Source organism: Amblyomma americanum, chromosome 2 (assembly GCF_052857255.1).
Source record: "Amblyomma americanum isolate KBUSLIRL-KWMA chromosome 2, ASM5285725v1, whole genome shotgun sequence".
NCBI classification, from domain to species: domain Eukaryota; kingdom Metazoa; phylum Arthropoda; class Arachnida; order Ixodida; family Ixodidae; genus Amblyomma; species Amblyomma americanum.
Window position 1 is genome coordinate 36,846,730 of NC_135498.1, and position 20,002 is coordinate 36,866,731.

The 20,002-nt window shown below is 43.6% G+C and overlaps 1 protein-coding gene across 1 annotated transcript; it reads right to left on the reverse strand.

Annotated features, from left to right (window-relative positions):
- Nucleotides 1–9,182: 9,182 nt before the first annotated feature.
- LOC144118483 (uncharacterized) lies at nt 9,183–14,643 on the reverse strand. Its single transcript, XM_077651412.1, has 4 exons — nt 14,464–14,643; nt 12,623–12,762; nt 10,739–10,840; nt 9,183–9,319 (listed from the first exon to the last, which is right to left on the reverse strand). Exons 1-4 carry the CDS (start codon nt 14,516–14,518, stop codon nt 9,200–9,202), a joined length of 417 nt encoding a protein of 138 aa, XP_077507538.1. The 5' UTR covers nt 14,519–14,643; the 3' UTR covers nt 9,183–9,199.
- Between the last annotated feature and the right edge of the window lie 5,359 nt (nt 14,644–20,002).

Below are 20,002 nucleotides of genomic sequence, written 5' to 3' on the forward strand. Positions count from 1 at the left end.
ACGATTCGTGATGCATTCTTCCCCTGCGCACATTTGTGCTTTCTTTGTAAGCTCGCATCACTGATATGCTGCAGGAGTTCGTCGTCGAAAAACTTGAAGTCCATTGGTGAGACATGATCTTGCTCGGGGCTGCTTGGCGGTCCTGGTGACGAACTGTTGTCGAAAGAACCCTGAAAGACGTGCAGATGGAGCTCGCATTTGCACACGCGTAAACTGAAATAATTTTTCAGAGGCTCTCAGATAATGTGTTAACCCAGCCATCATACATGCGTTTGCAATATATTGCATACCTGGTTTGCAGGAGCCGCACGCTCTGGTGACGTGCCATTTGAAGATTGAGATCCTTGAGTGCTGACAGCCGTTGTAAGCCATGCTGAAAAAAATTATGTGGATTAGAAAGGTTTTGAAGACATTACATGTGAAAATTTTTGTCACTATGCAGAACTGATGGAAATGTACAGCGCAAAGAAAAACGAGGAGACAAGGAAGACACATTGAACACATGAGCGCTGACTTGCAACAATTTATTTCGAACCTCGGACTAGTGTATATAGCTGAAAAAACCGGGCAAACATGACGCATGCGCAGTAGGCGAAGCAATCATATGTGGACGTAAGTATAACAATTCCTTGCGGGTAAGAGAAATAGATGGCTTGGCCACGCACGACCCACAAAACCGGTCTATCATTTTAGCCTCTATGATTTCTCGAGCCAGTTGACAAAGGTTTTCGGCAATAACGGAGAGCATGGCTCACGAACATCCCAGACTGCCACTTTAGTTTGCAGAACTATTTAGGTAACACGAAAACACAGATTACCTCGTTTCGTCCCATTAAGAATTGACATGTTCAGTGCAATGATTTCTTGTCAAGAAATCTTAATATGATGTGTTTACATCCGTTTTGCTTGTTGTCGTTTGTTAACTAGTTGTTGCCCTACTGATTAGTGTTACTAATGTTATGGTCATTTTATGCCAGCGACACCAGATTAGAGACCAGCAAAACACCGGACAAAATACGGACATCGCACAGCACACGGCCGCCTTAGCGTTTTTATGGACGCTAAGGCGCCCGTGTGCTGTGCGATGTCAGTGCACTTTAAAGATCCCCAGGTGGTCGAAATTATTCCGGAGCCCTCCACTACGGCACCTCCCTCTTTCTTTCTTCTTTCACTCCCTCCGATTCTTAAAGTGTGATTCCATGCGTTCAGCACAAACATAAAAAATACATTATGGGATAGAAAGAGAGACGAAATCGAATACTCCAAGCGTAGAAAGTGAAGAGCGGGATCTAGTTCGATTGCGGATTGGTCACTCCGGGTAAGAAGTTGCTGCATTGTTATGTGTCAGATAAGGTCAGTCTCTAAATTATGACGGACGGGTGTCTTAACGGTCTTAACAAACCACGTTATGGTTATAAATCATGTTTAGTGGCTAAAACTATTAAACACGTCTTCAGTAACAGCGAAAAATATGCAACTTCAAATCAGCGCTGGGGCATCTGGGCACGCTTCCCACGGCGCTGAATGGTGTATGAAACCAACGGCACTTTCAATGAGTGATTGACCCTTTTAGAGTCCGGGTTTTTCTCCTTTAGATAAGAATAAATGCGAGCAAGGTTTTGGTCTAACAGTTCGATGGGTGTTTCATTACATTTGTATGAACAGATTCTTGCCACTAATGTTATTCACATCAATGGTGGAATTCCCCTAAACTGCGTAAATTTGGTTCCTTCTCAAATATAATGGGGTATATGCCCACTTGAATCAGCACAGCTTCAACTTCGTGGCTGCGCAAGTACTAATGCAAAGTAACACGCACGACTGAGGTCCAAAACTGGATATCCAGGATGTACCCTGACAGAAAAAAAAAATATATTGTACACTCAAGCTCCACATTAAGGGTAAAGCGCTGTAGCTAGCGTAATGGGCTAATCCCAATATATACAGGTCATTATCTACTTCACACACACAGATGCCTGGGAGTCCTCATACCCTTGCTGGCGCAGTGGTGCAGCGGAGCGATGTACCACTGACCTGCGATGGCAGGTGCTCCCGGCGGTGGGCCTTGTGAGGCCCAGATTGCTCTTACCGAGTGGTCAGTTATTAATTTAACTGCCACCTGTGTGGCGGGCAGTTTGCTCACTTTCCGATGGGCAGGTTGCGACGACGCCGCAAAGTCACGTGACCTATGTGGCCGACCAGCCTCCCAGGTTGGTCACTGGAAACCACAGCCATGCTCGTAATTTTTTGCTCACAACGCCAACGCCGACACCGGATTTTCTGGAGAGGCCTTTAACTTTAAAGCTATCGCATTAAAACTGTCGAGAAAATTTACTTCATTGGAATCAGTGCGCAAGCATGAATTTGCGCTACTGAGAAGTAGGTGCTGAGCGGGCAGTGCTGCGGGACGGAGCGCTCGCGTTAGACTAGCTGCGAAGAGACAAGTAAACAGACAACGAAGGATTGTGCTCGAGATTGATACCCGTCGGATTAATGCTTACCCACTAATAGCGCACAAAAAGGAAAAATAAAACGGCGCACGAGATGGACCCTTAGCGCTTGGCATATTTGGCACCAAACATGATTATCTTGCATCCCAGTTTTGTTCTTTGCTGCGCTGTTGTGTCTTCGTTTTGTTTTCACACGGGCTGTTCATACGTGTTTTTTTTTCGTCGCGATGTTGTGTCGTAGGGACGTGTGTGTGTGTGTGTGTGTGTGTGTGTGTGTGTGTGTGTGTGTGTGTGTGTGTGTGTGTGTGTGTGTGTGTGTGTGTGTGTGTGTGTGTGTGTGTGTGTGTGTGTGTGTGTGTGTGTGTGTGTGTGTGTGTGTGTGTGTGTGTGTGTGTGTGTGTGTGTGTGTGTGTGTGTGTGTGTGTGTGTGTGTGTGTGTGTGTGTGTGTGTGCGCGCTTTTCACGAGCGTTTTATTTTGTTCCTTGATGTTTCGTCCTTCCCCGTATCGAATGATGATTGATTTTGAATTTTTATTCAAAATGTTGGAAAATGGTGACTGGCTGGTTCCCTTGTCCAGGAATCCGCTGGCTTCGGCTGCCGCCATTGCCCTGTACGCCAGTCATAGTAGGGCCTCAGGGTCGGAGTTGGACTGCACCGCCTCCATGGCCTCCGTCATTATCTTTGTTGTTGCGTTTTTTTTTCTGGATTTTCCTGACACTCCAACACCTTGTGGTAAAGGGAAGCCATCATTCCGTAGAATGTATACAGTGTGTGTCTAACGTCTTCTAGTTTCATATTGGCTAGCGTAGCTGGGTATAGGGATGCGTTCGAGTGTAGATGTCTTAACGTTATTCCTTTTTCCTTGGTGACGTAGGGCTCGCACTCTACCGAATACGAGATGTGCCCAACCTTTGTTCGAAACAGATTTCATGTGTTTTAGGGACTCCTGTGGCAACTGCGCAATGTTTCCGCCCGGGAATACGATTCGGCTTCTTTTTGTTATTGTCACTCGTTCTTAATTCAGTTGAAAATTTGTAACAAATTAAACGTGACTAATATCGTCGTTGCATTGTTCCGCACAATGATGGGATTATACTGGCGTTCACTGCGCTTGCGGCCGTGTGGACTTAGCTCCTCCGTTCGCTCCAAAGCTGTCTCGAAGGTGATCAGAGGAAAGTGTAATTCGTTTTGAAGACAACCAACGCCATGAAGTCTACGAGTGGTTGGCCAGTATTTCTGAGCATATGAAATACTCACAAATGTGTTGGGAGTGGCTCACCACAATCATTAATATTTCACCAGCAATAGAACTCAAAACCGTGTCCCGCGTCTCTGACACACATTTTTCTGATATAGTGTAGGCCGTACACAGCACCTGTGTGTCGAGGTTCGCGGAAAACACTATCGCAGCGAAAATAGCGCACTGCGCTGACATTTGCTACCTGTCAACAACACCGCCGACAACTTGACGCCCGCGGCGGGGCAGGCGGCTCCACAATGCATCCCGTGAACAGATGGCGAAATATCGTCAGTTTAAGGCGGAAGGCAAAAAGAAAGGCGAAGTTAAAACCTATCTCAGGCATCTTGAATTCATAATTCAAAGGTCGCAGTGTGCGAAACAATGGCCATCTGGCGTTGTTTACGCGGCTGCTAAGGTACGTTGCGGCCAAGGACACACATTCGATACCTGGCCAAAGCGGCCTTATTTCATACGTGTTTCGATGGAGAAGGTGCGCATTCAGCCAGAGTCTGCTTACGTCAGGCAAAATATAGCAGGCTGAAATAAACCGGGGGGGGGGGGGGGGGGGGAATGTTCAGCGTATGGCGCACATCTCGAAGGCATCAAGATGCTAGCTGTCGTGGCTCTTTAAGAAAAAATGGCGGCGGCTTAGCTCGGCTACGCCAGGATATACGTAGCGAAAGCTAAGGCATAGCTTGATTAGCCTTGGTTAATCTTGATTGCAAGTCCAGGTTACTCCTCGCCTCACCAGATGGCGATGAGGTGGCGCCGTGGCTGGTCACGTGGTTGGTCACGTGGTACGGTGGGATTGCGGGCGCGGCGATACGGCGAGTTCGTGGCTAATGTAGCTTTCGCTACAAAATTAACGTGTTCACTTTGACAGCGATTTTCGTAGCCCCGATCCCAGTGCGTCGTGGTCTATCGGTGGACCACCCTTAAATTTTCTTGGATGCGCCGTTTCCTACCAGTGTGCTACTGCAAAGCCAGCTTCTTTGAACCGCGTACAGATGATAATAACGAATTGGCACGTGGTCTTTTCGTGGACCCTGTGAAATATCTCAGCTGTCCCACGGCTTTGTTGCGTGTCCCAGTATCCATGGCCGCACAACATTAATAAATACCGCGAGCCACCGGGGCTCCGCAACGCTGTGGGAATGTTAATAAAGATCGGATTACTCAAAAAAGATTCTTGTGCCGCTGTTTCACAAATGGGGAAAAAAATACACGCAAGGATGATGGGCATGAAAAAAATACTTGAAGGGAATGCTACAGTGCTGAATAGCCAAAACATGTTATGATCTTATGACCTGAATATTTATGGCAATATGGTTCCTTTCATGAGTGATTTCACGCTTTTGTGCTCGTGACAGGTTAGTTACTTATGCTTCATTACTCGTCGGGAGCATTAGACGTCTTACCTGCAGAAACCCATTTTTTGTTCTTTATCTACGTATCGTCTCTTTTTTTTCATTACCACGAATGATCTCTAATGCCTTGGGACATCATTTCGAGATTGATATGAGTAGGTAAACATAGAGCAAAAAAAAAGTACAGCAGACCAACTTGCACACTCTGAATTAGTCACTGGATGTAGTAATGCTAAGACACATTGAAAATAACAAATAAAAGTGAGACTGGTTTTCCGCTAGAAACACAGATTTCTGTGAATAAGTTGCATGGATGGAAGCATCGTCCACAGACTATTCTTATGTGTATATGTTCATAATATTTGCATTTTGATTTTTTTTTCGTGGTATGGTTTGGAGCAGATTTTGAAGCTTCACTAGATAAGTAAAGCTGTGTTCGCTACAGTAGATTTACCAGCGTGCCAAGTCAACTGAGTAGGAAATCATAACTATTAGCCATCTTACCATTTAAGGATCACGTATATTTATGATATACAACTCTTCTTAGTAAGTTTGGATTGAACAGTTACCGATAAAAGTACCGATAGAAATAATATAAAAAGTTGGCGTAAAAATCTAGCTCTGAGAACTATATTCTCATTGTAACTTGCACTGATTGGGCTTTACAGTAATTATACTGCTTCCATATTAAGCGCCCACTGCGATAGTATAGTGTGCAGCAGCACAACCCAAACTGGAGACTACATTTCCCGTAACAGTCGTGCATTTGCATGTGCTTTGCGATTCATCTATGTCTCCACCTGTTTTGGTTTCTCTACTACCATACGGCGCCCTTTCTCCTGCTGCGTAACCAGCCGGGATTGTGTCGCAAATAACTAAAAAAATGCATATAAACTATCAAAGGCCTGAATTTTCTTTAGAATCTGTCGTTGTGATAACAGCATGACCTGCACATAGAACACAAACGAACACTCGACATCGAAAGCGATAACACTGCAAATTGCAAGGTTCGCGCGAGTCAAATCTGATGCTCACCAATAAGCGGACAGAGAAGGAAAGAGGCCTTGATCTCCATGCTGTCTCACATCATCAGGTGAGCGAAGGGTTTTCGCGCATTCAATCAGACGAAGTTCCAGGAAGATTTGATAAATAATAAAGCGATCAGCTCTATTTCCCCACCTTCTGTCGTCTTTTGGTAAACATAGTCTATTGTTCCGTTATTGGTGACGTAATAAACCCTGAGACGCTGTCTTATGTTTTCCAGCTGTTCTGAATGTAAGTGGAGCAGTTATACTGGCTTCAGTGCATTACGTCAGGATAAATATTGTAATAAGAGACTTAAGGTAAATTTTAAAAAAGAAATAATTTTGAGCTCCGTGAATGACAAACGCCTGAAAAAAAAAACTCGGCACTGCGCAGCACACCCAGATAAAGAAAGGAGGAGGGAATTGAGCGACATGATGAAAAATGGTGGGAAGAGGGCTATAAATAAGATTGTGTTGCCTTTTGCCGTGACAACGTCCCGATAGAAGACTCGGCAGGTTCTAATGAAAGCTAAGGATTAGCAAAAGTATTGCCATTAATTTAACTCGTCGATCGGAGGACAGAAGTGACGCTGTTGACCCCCCGTGCAAGAAGACACAGGAGGGAAGTCGTGGGCCATTTTGAACTGTGCGTATTTACCTAATTGTAGTCGATGGTGTTTATGTAGTGAACAGACTGCATCAATATTGAGTGGGTAGAAAATTTGTCCTGAAGCAAGAAAGAAAGAGAAAGCTTTAACTGTGCTTCTATAATCGATGACAAAGAAAAACTACAGTTCGCATTCTAAAAATAGCCTTATTTTCGTTCTGAATCAAAATTTTAAGACTGGTGGCTGAAGAAGTAGTCACATGTCTTCGACTTGTATTTCTAGGCGTTGAAGCAGCCTCTTTGCTGTTAGGAGCCAGACAAAACAAAAAAAAGCAAAAAGATGAGCATTCTGCCGCACACGTAATGCGACGTGTTGATTCCACATTGAAATGACTGGTCTCGCTCCTGTACGCACTATTTCGTTCACTATGGTACCACTCATTACAGTGCGCATCTTGGTAAACAACCTGCTACACCGTGGACCAAATTCAGATTTAGTAGGGCGTGCAAGTCTGGCAACGTTAGGCTTCTCAAATCACGTGGTCTGTTCATGTACTACGTGGTCGATAATACTACAAAAATAAAACTTACAATTTAGAAAACTGGGCTCAAATGAGGTCTAGTTGAAACGAATTACACGGAGGGCTATGAAACGTCACCGTTGTTGCAGTTCTGGGTGATGATGGCGAAAACAATAAAGAATGCTTTTACACAAGTATCCTTTTTGTTGAAAGAGACGTTACTTTTGTACTTCCGGTAAACAATCAAGAAACTCCGGTAAACGATTGAATGTGCTGGCAGCCATATGAGCGCGAAAAAAAAAATTACAGTGCCATGACGGTGTCGCAAAACCCTTGCCCCAGCAAGGGTTTTGCAACGCGTGTCATGATGCAACAACACGCGTCATGATGCCACAGCATAGCCCCAGGAATATAATTTCAACCATCTAAAAATCTGAGTTCCTTCTGCGTCAAAACAACCGATAGCATGCTCACACACCGCACACGCAATCTTCACCGCCTCGATTATTTCCCTAACTCACTGATCCTTATCGTTACTAACAACCGTGAATTGATTAAATGCTGGCACGCATGGCTTTTTTAGACGCTGACGTCCACAGTTTTTACTGCAGTTGCGACAGTGCAGGCTGAGCTGACCCTGGTTTCCTTAATTTACGTTGTTATTGTGTTCTCTCAATCTTGTGTTACTACATCTATCTGCCTGCTTTTCCGATATATTCGCGGCCACACGACAAGGACACGCGATATGCAACACCCTCTAGAACAACTGACAAAGCACTTTTGATGATTAATACCGCAAGGGCTCTCCGTATTTGCGAATGGGTTTGTTTTCTTGCATAAAACTGATAATTGTAACAGTGCAGTGAACACAAATTGAACGCCTATTCGCTTTCCGGTCCTTTTCAGATTATGTGACGTCTGATGCACATATTGGATTACAGCTACTTTTCTGCGGTTTTTCACTTCTAGTGTCCCACTCTTTTTTTTTCCTAGCATAACTTCAGGCACAGCGCAAACAAGGGGTTCAGGGTAGCCAGCGTCATGGTAGCCCGGGTAGCCATTGTCAGGGTTGCCAGCTGGTGTATATATATACGAGGCACGTTTGGTGAAATAAACAGTTGGAAGCAAGCGCCCTTTACTCTTGTGTCCTATCCCGTCCCTTCTTTCTATGTGCGCCGCCACTGAAGTCATGCTTAACCAACTAGCCCAACAAGCATCACTCTTAGTACTCTACCCCGGATATAATAGACCTGAGTATGCCACCTCGGATATAACGACCTTTCGTGTGTTAACCATGGATATACCGAACATAAGTATGTCACCTCAGACATAACGAACTTTCGTGTGTTACCCCGAATATAACGAACTTAGTGTGCTGAGCTCGGATTTAATGAACATAAGCTCACCACCTCGTGTATAACTAACTTTAGCTTGTCAACTTCAGATATAACGAACATTCTGTGCTAACACATTCAAACAATCCACCGACGATCGTCTAAGAGTTGTTTTTTAGCACACTGCACGCGCACCGAGAAATAGGGGCGCGCACGATGCTGCCCGCGGTCTCACCTACGGAGCAGGGCCGTTGCCCGACTGCCACGCGGTATTTTCCGCGAAGGACCGGTTGGTCTCGTACCACTCCAGTGGCGAAACATTGTTCTTTGCTCGCTATGGCTATGAGACTTCAATGTGGGTCCTGGCTCCTGACAACTGCTTGAGGTTCGTTTATCGCACAGCAAGCGAAGACACAGAAGCGCCGTCCTACTGAGTGTCAGCGGGTTTCTGAATATCCTCGCTTGGTCATGGCTCAGGCTAACAGGCGCGGTACACGTTCCATCTTGCCATGTCAGATCGTGTCGTCCCTGAACTGGCACCCGTGGCATCCTCTTCGGCGATACTCCGCTGTCCCAACATAGGTGGGAAGGTGCTCCTGGCGCCACGCTGTAGGTGAATGCGACGTATGCACTGAAGTTTATTTGTGTTCGCCTTTATTCACTGACATCATACGGGCTGCTGAAGATCCACTTTCGAAGCGACCAGCTTTTCTTCTTGCGCGGCTGACGGCAGCGTGAGTACTTGCACGCTCCTTTGGGGTAATTCTTGTCCGCCTGCAAAGCGCCAAGTGTGCAAGAAACGGCTCAGTCACGCGATTTACCTGCTGACGTGACACGAGAATTCATCCAAACATAGTGGCGCACAGGCGCTTGATTGATATGTTTAGAAAGCTTACTGAGATTTAAACAGCGAATCTAAACACGTAAGTCGCATCGGCATTGTGGGTCGTAATGTTTCCTCACCATCAGCCTTTTAATTTGTAAGAGTGCTCAAACACACGAGTTTCATGCTGACGTTACAGAATAATTCGTCCAAACATAGGGGTGAGCAGCCGCTCAATTATGTGTTTAGAAAGTACAATCACATCTAAACAACGAATTTAAACAGGCCACATAGGCAGTGTGGGTCGTAACGTTTCTTCACGACCAGCCTTTTGAGGTATAATAATGAGATCACTGAAATAGGGTGCAAGCGTTTATTAGCAATAAAGGCAGCGGTTGTTCGTCACCTGCTTTTATAAAGCTATATAAATGACACACATAGGCTTGAAGTATTACAATTGCTTGTCATTCCTTCAACATGCTGCCATTAAAGAAAATAAGTGTTGTTAAAAGAAAGACCGTGTTCTTATAACAAGAACATTGATGAGCACTGTCCACGGTCATAAGTGAATTAGAAAAACGAGATGCAAAACACTTTCCATTGTATGACACTGGTGAGTAAGCGGAGGAGGGGGTTGTTGTAATTCAGTTATGGGTCAGGAATTCTTATGCCAGCATGTGAAAGCATTACCATTTTACTAACCGAACTTCAATGACTCGTTTTGTCTTGCGTTTTGCCCTGAATTATTTACATAACTGCCGGTTAGCAGTAATCTACGTAGTGCTTTAGAAAACATCTTTGGTAAGAAAAGTAACGGTTGCAATGGATATCAATACCTGCATTGCAATTTGGCTATGCATTTATTGTCCTAATTTCCCGTCAAGCTTTTTCGTTCTTGGTTACATATTTAACAACAAGTTAACCGAGCAGAACCCACGTGACATCTCATTCGCACTTTACTTAATGACCATTCCAAGCTTCGTATGAACAGAAATGATTGCTTTAGTGCATTCTCACATTATCTATGAATTCAGCTATTGCACTTTACTAATACAATTGTTGTGTTCTGTGTGGCATGAAAGCTTTCTGTAAAGCTATCAGCAATGAAATCTGGTAGAAGCCATCAACTACTTATTTGCTAAGTATTCTCCTTCAAGCTCAAGGCATTGAATGTTCCCCGAGAGTACTGGGAAAAATTCCTGCTAGCAGCGGCGCATAAGCACTTTTTTATACTAGTCACGTCTCCTAACGAAACATGACCGAGCCACGAAGCATCAAGTTGGAAAAACATTTCCTTCCCAAGCAGGAGTGGTTGTCTAGCCTTGTGTCTGCCACTAATAGACGTACTCTGCGGCACTATATTCATTTACCCAGCAGGGAGTTCCGTTCAGTTCTGGTAATCGGAATATTCGGTATTGCGTCTCGCTGAAGCAGTAGAACCAGCATCTTTTGTTCGGTGCTGCATCCGTTGACTGTTGGAGGATGGAAGAAAAGAAAGAAGAAATAGAATTGGTTCCATATAAAACAGCTACATTGTATGGCAGTGACCTTTCTTCGAGCCATTTCTAGCAAAAGTCTGCGCTCAAGGTATTTTTTTTCTGTATCCTCAAAAGCACAACAGCGCAATAGCTGACCCCGGCACACACACTAACAAATTACAGTCACTCCTAAACGAAATAAGCCCGACTATTCACCAGCTGAGAGGGAGCTGACGGCCCTTTAGTTCACAACCAGCCCTTTAGGCAGAGTGCCAGGGCTGCGCTGTTGCTGATTGTGGGACGCTTAGGCAGACAGGGTACGAAAACATTTTTATTCCCAACATATCCCTTCATTCCCAACATATCCCAACATATCCAGTGGAAGATGGACTTTCATTTGCCCATGAAAAAAAAAACTGCTTTGGTTCCTTCCTAAAGGTATTAAGCAGCGAAAAGAGTAATACCTCTGTAGCATTCCATTTACCATCTTTGGTACTGAGGCAACCTTGCCAGCGATTCCAATAAATGTACAAGTATCGTTGCTCACAGTGACTTAAAAACGTAGAAAAGCCTGTGCAAGTAACTTACGCAGTAGGCTAACGCGCCTGAGACGGGAAAGAGCTGCTCCATACTCGTGTTTGGAAAGCGGCTGCTTTTATGCCGGGCTCCCATCGCGTTGCACACATGAAAATAACTTGACAGTCTTGCTGTAGGCTTGTTCGATAAATGCAGCTTCGCCACCCACTTGGTACTGAAGCAGAATGTTTGTAGTTTAGGGAGTGAGATCATTTTAAGCGCGAACCGACAATTCTTTATGCTTGTTTGGGGGAAGAGCCCACCGCTGTGCTGTGAATTTTGTAATGCTCAGAGTAATTTTTTGGAGCCAGGGATACTTCACTTTTATGTCATCGCATGTCGCTATGCGATGACATTTTGTAAATGAGATGAAAGGTTATGGTAAGACATTCATAATGCTCCTAGAGCGACAGATTTACCGGAGCAGTGCCATAAAGCTTGATAGTTTGTAATTAAAGTGAAAGGTTCTTCTAGCACTAAGAGCTGTCCTGAGCTATACTTCACTGCAGGGAAAGAACCATACAAACGGCTTCCCTCGCCAAAGCAGCGCAGGAAATCCTGACGAAACGTTTATAAGCAGCTGTACGCGAAACGATGTGCTTTGTGCGGGCATGTTGGCAATGCTTCGTAACGCATATATATGTGCAAATTTCAGATAGTTCTTAGCATCGAACCAGCAATTTTCAAGTCCAAAACAGCAATTTCCTTACTTATTACATACAACGTTGAACAGGAATAACAAACTTCGTACCCTTTGTTTTATGATAAACGCTTTCAAGCTGTGGGACTCGCTATTGCACAACGTGCAATCTTTCACATGAAAAAAGCACTTATTAGCATGAAAACATGGAAAACTTTCCTTTCTCTGTTCTCCACGCAAAGCTCGCTGGAGCACTTCCTATCCTTTAAAATAACTTGAACGTAAATTTTATTTTCCTCGTGGGGCTCAATATAAAGCGTAATCCCAAGAGTGCTTGCAGACATACGCAAGGAGCTGTTGCTTCACAGTAATCAGATTACCTCCTAGTGTTTTAAATCGCTAGACTGAAAAGCTTTCATGTGCTTTATTTCTGAAATTGTTTCTGCTAGCATTTTCTATAAAGTGTTAATCTCTAACACGACCAACGTTGTCACGCACATTATTAGAGCCACTAATTCTCTTGATTATACCAGAATCACAGCTGCTGTATGACCACTTACCATTCTTCCTAGCCGAACGCATTTCCATCGCTTTTGCATCTGCTCCGTGGAGTCCTTGTCATTTTTCCCAGCTCCTTTCGTGGATTCGCCCTTAGCAGCTGAAGTACTGCCTTTCACTCCGGCGTGTACAGTAGCTGCCCCTGATATACACAGTTAGCGTGCAACGGATCCATTAATCAATTTGATCGTTCAACCAAGGAACCAAATACTTGTTCACCTCTTATATTGTATGGCAGTGGGATTACTTGACTGGCTGGCTGGCTGACTGATCCATTCTTTCATGCACCTGCTCTTTTACGCATCATTCCACAAGCGCACCGTTAATTGCAACTCAAGTCATGCAGAAGAAATTCAAGTATGCAGTATTGAACCAGTTAACAACATTTAGTCCGAACAAGCATCTTGCGCTTTTGAGCAAAAAAAAAAATCGATGCTAAACAAATTCTTCAGAAATATCCATCTATAGCAGCCCAGGTGAGGTATTGTAACGATTAGTATTCGTACTTTGAATGTGGCCATCATAACGTACTAACAAGTTTCTTGAAGAGCCTAGCAGCAGAGGAATTTGTTGGAGCTTTCTTTCTGAGACGTATGAACAAACTCCCTTACAACAGGCCAAGGTTTGAACTCCGCTAGCGTTTCCCAAGATGATTTTCTCAAGATAGAGAAGTGCATCTCGGGCAGTGGAATAAAAAAAAATTAAGAGTAGTTCAGTGAGATTTCACAAGGAAATTTGCAACTTTCTTGGAAGACGGATGAACAATCCAAATGTTTTATGTTGCAGATTTTAGAGCAAAACTGGCTATAAGGAATTAAGCTCGAGCATGAAATTTTTACAAGAATCACTGCTGCATTGTATTAAGAATAAATTATTTTCATTATTCTTTCACGGAATTATTGATTCATAGGAAATGCGATGTATTTAAATTCAATGCACAGAGTTTTCCTTATATTAGGTTAGGAAGACACGGTTGCCGCTCACAGCTGCGTAAGGTGGCATTACTGAAGCAGGCTATCAGCGCGAGATGTTCTTACGTAGCTTTTATATCATTTTATTGTTATTTTATTAATATTTTATATATATTCTTCTTTGCAAGAAAAGAAAGAGCGTGTAGCTACGCATATAGAAGGTTAGCATTCTTTTAAATGTTGAGCCAGCTTTTCTGCTTTTCGTCGGCACAAGGACCGGGGGTGAAGATAGTAATATAAATGACGACATGCGAGTCCACATGCCGTACTCAGGACACTAAACTTGGTTAACATGCAGGTTTGGATGGTTAAATACACAAAGGAGATATAAATGCAGGAAAAATTTGGACACCAGAACACCTGCTGCTATTCCTGAGATGTACAACAACAACAGTACGATAACGTCTGCGTATGTTGGTTTTATGGCTTCCTTGTTCCGGTACGATAGCGTTTATGGGCCGGATGAAAAAATGTCTGGAAGAGGCATAGCGAATAAAGGCTTGGAATTATAGATGTAAGAATTCTCTGCTTATCAGTACCATCAAAAATGGCACTCAAACAATTACAGCAGAACTCAATACGATCCTCTGCAGTGCATGTCCCGATACTGCACCGAACCAGACTGCAAGAATACGAGCTCAAATACCCATGAGCTCTCAACGTCGAGTGAAGCGATTTAAACCACCTTCATAGTTAATATCGCAATCTTTGTGATCGAATCTTCGGAACTAGCGCATTAGGCCAGAAACGTAGTCACCGACACGATTCTCTTGCGAAACAAGGAAGCTTCCAATCCACCCTGTATTTAAACACAAATAATAAAAAGCATGTTAAAAAACGTCAAACTGTAGCGTCAATAATACTTCTCTTACCTAGTATCGCAAGCGAGAGTAACCAGCACCAAGCCACATATCTTCTTTTCTTCATGTTTTTGTGTATAACCAATGAGTAGATTCTGCCGGTTCTTGTTCCCTGAGCTGAAATAGGGTTCCCAAAAAGCGCTCCTCGACCCTGGTTTCTATGCGGGTGCCTTTGTCTGCTCGGAGATGAGCGGAAAGACAGTGACGGAGTGGCCGGCCTTGGAGGCACTAGAAATAAACCGTAGCTCGCCACCTGGGAATTCCCGTCCAAGTGTGCAGCAATCAAAACAGTCATAACTGGGTTGCCTTTAAGAGAAATAGTACGAACGAATGGTTCAGCTACCCGCACGAAATTGACTCCCTCTTCCACAGGCTTACGCCACGACGGCTGTCAACCAGATAGCATTGAAGACGATCATAGAGCTCTGCAAAGGTGGCGGCAGTGTGCGTGGGGTACAATAGAGGAAAAATGGCCTTTCCAGTGGTACCGTGGACTTGCTTCAATTGCAGGCCGTCCGGTCACTGCTGTCTTTTTAACTTGATCGCTTCATCTGATTCTCTGATGCTGCCGACCATGTTTCTTTTAACTGCTACATACTTTGATCACATTAGAGTCCTGTGTCCAAAACAATGTTAGTGAAGACTCAGCGGGGATAAGTGGGCTGCTGAAATTGTCTGTTACTTATTATCTTTCTGTTAAATGTAATCAAGCAACTGCTGGTTTCGTATGGCCTAAAGCGCTACGCTTTCGCAAGTTTACAAGACGATCAATGCAGTGGTGACTGGAACTGCAATTAATTACGGACAGTGCGTTCTAATATGTTCCTTCTTCCAATATGTTCCCAATATCTTCTCTGTGTATGATATTATGTGTCGCTAGTCCTCCTGCAATAATGCCTCATGGGCGCTGTACGTATTTGTAATAAATAAAATAAATAAATAAGAATAAATAAATAAATAAATAAATAAATAAATAAATAAATAGAGTTGTTAAGTATGCTCTTAACGTCCGAGCGAAATGAGTGCCATTATCCAAAATCGTTATGGCGCCAACTTTTGCATCTAGAGCCAGAATAGCCATCAACACAAAGTATTACTTTTCACGTGTTTCGGAGCTAAGTTTACACTTATGACAAGAAAAATTACTTGACCGTTTATATTTGGTGTGCTGCTTAGAATGAATTTCGGGGTTCTAACAGAACATCACTGAGCAGTTAATAATTTTTTCTTTCACTTGTAAATTATTTGTTTAGCCCGACCATTTTTATAAGTGTTCATGCCCAACAGCTTTGTTCTGTTTTTTTTTAAGCTAAATTTCTGATTGGAATCTGAGGTATTTGTCTCTGCTATCTAGACATATAGAAACTAAAAAAAATTGAGTGGACAGCGACACAGCTAACATGAATTTGTCCCACGGCATTTTAAATGGCAAGGAAAAGGCCAGTGATTGATGGAAGCGTAGTTTTGATTAGTCCGTGAATTTCAGTTTTAGTTATCGTTTCGAATTTATTTTGGAGACGCTTGACATTTAGAAATATTCTGTACCCTAATAAAAGTATCTGCACACACCACCTTTCGAGCTTTTAAGGAGACGGTGATTTTTACGTCTAACTGCAATTCTGTATTGTCCACCTTATTGAACTGTTATATTTATAGAAAACTGACATAGCGAATGTAAGATTTTCAATAATTGTGTAACTTGAACGTGGATTTTTCTGGCTTCAAATGTTGGAGGTTTTTTAGGCCAGACAGTAATGCCTGCATTCGTCACCAAGCCCAGAAAATGTAAAATTAGATTTTATTTAAAGTGTAACTTTTGCAATATCTCATGCAAAGAGGAACGTAAAGCAAAATTGTTTTGCAGCAATAATAAATTCACGCATTCCTTTGTAAGGTGCTTCATCGCGTTCGCTGCAGTAGTTTTAATTATTTCATTTTTGTCTTCTCTTTTTATGTTAGTAAGTGTCTCATGCAACTCCTATCTTTGTGGTAATGTTCCTTCTCTTTTGCATTGAATTCTATACAGATGCTTTCTACAGCTAACCATGGTTTTTTGCGCTGTCTGAATGAGTTATTTTGAAAAATAATCGCATCTATTAATTACGTATATGTTCTTCATGTTACCTGGATACAGGGAAAAAAAATAGGCACTGCTATGATGTTTCTTTTTAACTACTCGCTTCGCTGGAGCACTGCAATGAAGAAGCTTGTTTGTGTAACATTGCTGAAAAGGGAACAGCGCGAACACAGGACGAAGAGAGGAACGTACAACACAGGCGCTGAATTACAACTGAAGTTTATTTTCAGCAATGTTATACCAACTAGTCCGCAACAACACGCTCGTACCCTTGTTTGTGTAAAGCGACTTGGTTGCCTGTAATACTACGGGTTTGGTTCACTGCTTTTAATTGATTGCATGAAATAGGAGACAACTTTAAGTTCAGATCCTTCATAGGATACGAGTTCTCGGTGTCGTGATGTATAGCAACTGCGGTTGTTTTGCACAAAGAATAAGTTGCCAAAGTGGCACAATTGTATGCCCTAAAGGATTAACGTCGCATGACGAGGCAATCTGCTCCTTTCAGAAATAATTATTTAATTCAGTTTGATTTCTTTCTTTTCTTCGCTCTGTGCCTCTTTTTCTTCTCTCCATACTTTTCTTGTTCCTTTCCTGCTACTTTTATTTTTTTTGTACACTGATTCAATCGGCCGTGAGCAGTGCAATAAGAATTCACCGCCAGGCGCGTTTCGCAACCACATGTTTGCATGCTCGCACATGTTAAACTCCCTATGCGCACTTCGAGGAACGCAAGTGTGAAAAAATAAATAAAATGCATTCACTTTTTGCCATGGCTCTGAAACGTTCAAAGTGCATTTACAACTCACTCGTAGACGATTCACACCTATGTGGACATGCTAAGTCCGTTCACTCTGCACTTGTATCAGCCGCCTATAATACCTCGACTGCTGTGTGCCTTGATTACAAATTTAATCAATTATTGTTGCCCTTTAAAAAAACGCCACTGCAATTCATCTCAGTATGCTAGCTTGGTCTCTGCGTTAGGCATCTTCGCTTCGTTCGTGACTTCTTGCGCAACTTCTTTAAATTTTTCGTAATGACTAAAATTTCAAGAAATCACGACTTCCTGTCTCAATCTTCTTCGGCGGCGCAGCCTACTTGATTGACAGTTGTTTTTTAAAGGCGTGGACATGCGAAGCGCAAAAGATGAGGTGGTTGCTGCCCTACACAGTGCAGAGACCATATTTGCGCAGTCAGTGGACGGCGACGCTTGGGTTTGTTGCTGAGCTGTTATTTCAGCGTTCTCAAGATGGAGACGCTTGACGCACGAGAGCGGACAGCTGCTCTTTCAAAAGAGCATTGTTCGCCGACAGGGAAGACTGACGTAAGGCGGCTCCGAGCCTCCCCAGCTGCCCGCTACGCGCGTGTGTTGGCCTCTACTGCTGCACATAAACCCGCAGCTCGAGATTATTCACCGGTCTTGCGAGGAGACATTTCACTGCTTTTCAGAACCAGAGTGGCGACTGATTTTTTTGCGACCATCTGAAACTGCTTGAAAAAACGATCTTTGGCATCAACACGCTGGTCATTGCTGTGGTTATGAACCTTATTTTATCGCTTTATTTTATTGCACATACTCCAAGGGCCCTTGGGTGAGGGCTTTGCATGGAGGGTAAAACTTTGTAATACTTTAAGCTACCCGCCGCTGCGCTTTAGGCTGTTGAACATATGAATGCATGCTTAGTCCACGCCATGACGGCCGTATTTCGATAAAGGTCAAATGCTAAAACGTCTATGTCGCCAGACGCCAATGCTGCTGAAGAAATTTCTGCATGCAAACGTCAATCTGAAGCGCAGCTTGTTTTTGCACTGTTGAGTACACAAATAAGCATATTAATAGACACCTTTAACATACCATGTACCGTGTTACCGTTACCGTTACCGCTGTACCGGGAACCCTCCCCCCGCTAGTGCGCACGCGCCGATTAGTCCCAATGCTGCAAGCGTGCCCGCAGCTGCCTGGTACCTGGCGCCGCGAAGGTGATTAGCGCATGCGCACTGGCTACGCGCGAGCTCCCAGTACAGGGTAACACGGTACACGTTTTGTTAATGGTGTCGAATCATAAAGTGTAACTAATAGCAGGAACTTCAGTTCTAGGAGCCACCTGACCAGTTTAGGTTATGCGGCCTTTTAAGCAAGCTTCGGATAAAGCAGACTGAAAATGAACTTTGAAAATGGGTCAGTGTAGCTAATGAGTTCGCATATTAAATCTCTAAAGATATAAAAGGGATAGCTAAACACATCTTGCGGTGTTTAGAAAGCAGAGTAGAGTGCTTGCGAACTTTTGGCGGAGAACCGGCTCTTAGCTGACACGCTCGGTGGCCTGTCCATGTGAAAAATGCTAGATGGGTTGACAGATTTCTGTTGCTGTTTATTTTGCATCGAAGCATTACGGCTACGCGTCATAGAATAGCTATGCATCATAGGCTAGCACTTTTTCGGCCCTTGGCTTTTTGGCCGTGGTTAGAAAGTCTGCGGGGATTTTTGCTGAACATTTACTGCATTGCGGACAAGCCCATCACGTACCACTTGCTCCTACTGCACCATTGTTATAGCGGCGGCACACAGGTCTTCATATGGTCACAAATCGTATGAGGAGTTTTCAAATGATTGCTATTTTATCCGATGTAGCAGCCCAAGCTCCTTGAGATTGGCGCGGCTAAGCGCGATGTAAGGTCGCTGTCCAGCACCCCACTCCCTTCTCCTCTCAAGTCCGGCATGCTACACTAATGGAAACTAACAGGTGATTTTCTCTTGGTCCGATGCAAGTGAGATGGATCTTCGAGAGCTTTCGTTAATAATCTGAAAGTTTTTCATCCGTGAAATCTCAAGGTGCATTTGCAATGAAAGTCCTTGTCACGCCGGGGACAAACCACTCAGTTTTGAGGCTACCAATGTCATCGTTGTGAATGTTAACGGCCCGCACGTCTGCCTTTACTGCAGTGCCACGGAGAAGCTTATTACGTCTTGCGCGTCATTTGAGGTTTATGCGCCGACCTCCATTTTGGCCAAGAAATATATTCCATCTGTGGCCGGGGCCGCCAGGTGTAAAGGTATAGGTCCTCAGAAATAAGGGACGTCGGTCATCCTTGACATTTTCTTACTCGGTTCTCTTCATGCAACCTTCGCTGTTCCTTTCATGACAGCTGCACATTTAGAGTTTACAAAAATCAGACCAGAATTAAAGTTTGGTAAAGAAGGCATGAAAAGACCTTTTCTATTTCTGTTTGGTCCGAAAATGTCACAAAAAAAAAGCAACAGAAAAGGCGGCATGATACTCTATGCTGTCAACGTTACTTGAATAAGGTTAGCTCTTGGCACATCATAGAGTGGCCAGCGCTATTAATGCTGCAGCTGTGAAGCTTGTTCGGTTTGCCAGCAGTGTACCGACAGACAAAATCGTATTAATATCATAATGCTCGCTGAAGGTACGTGTTTGTTTACTGCCTCCAAACCCCAATATATACAAG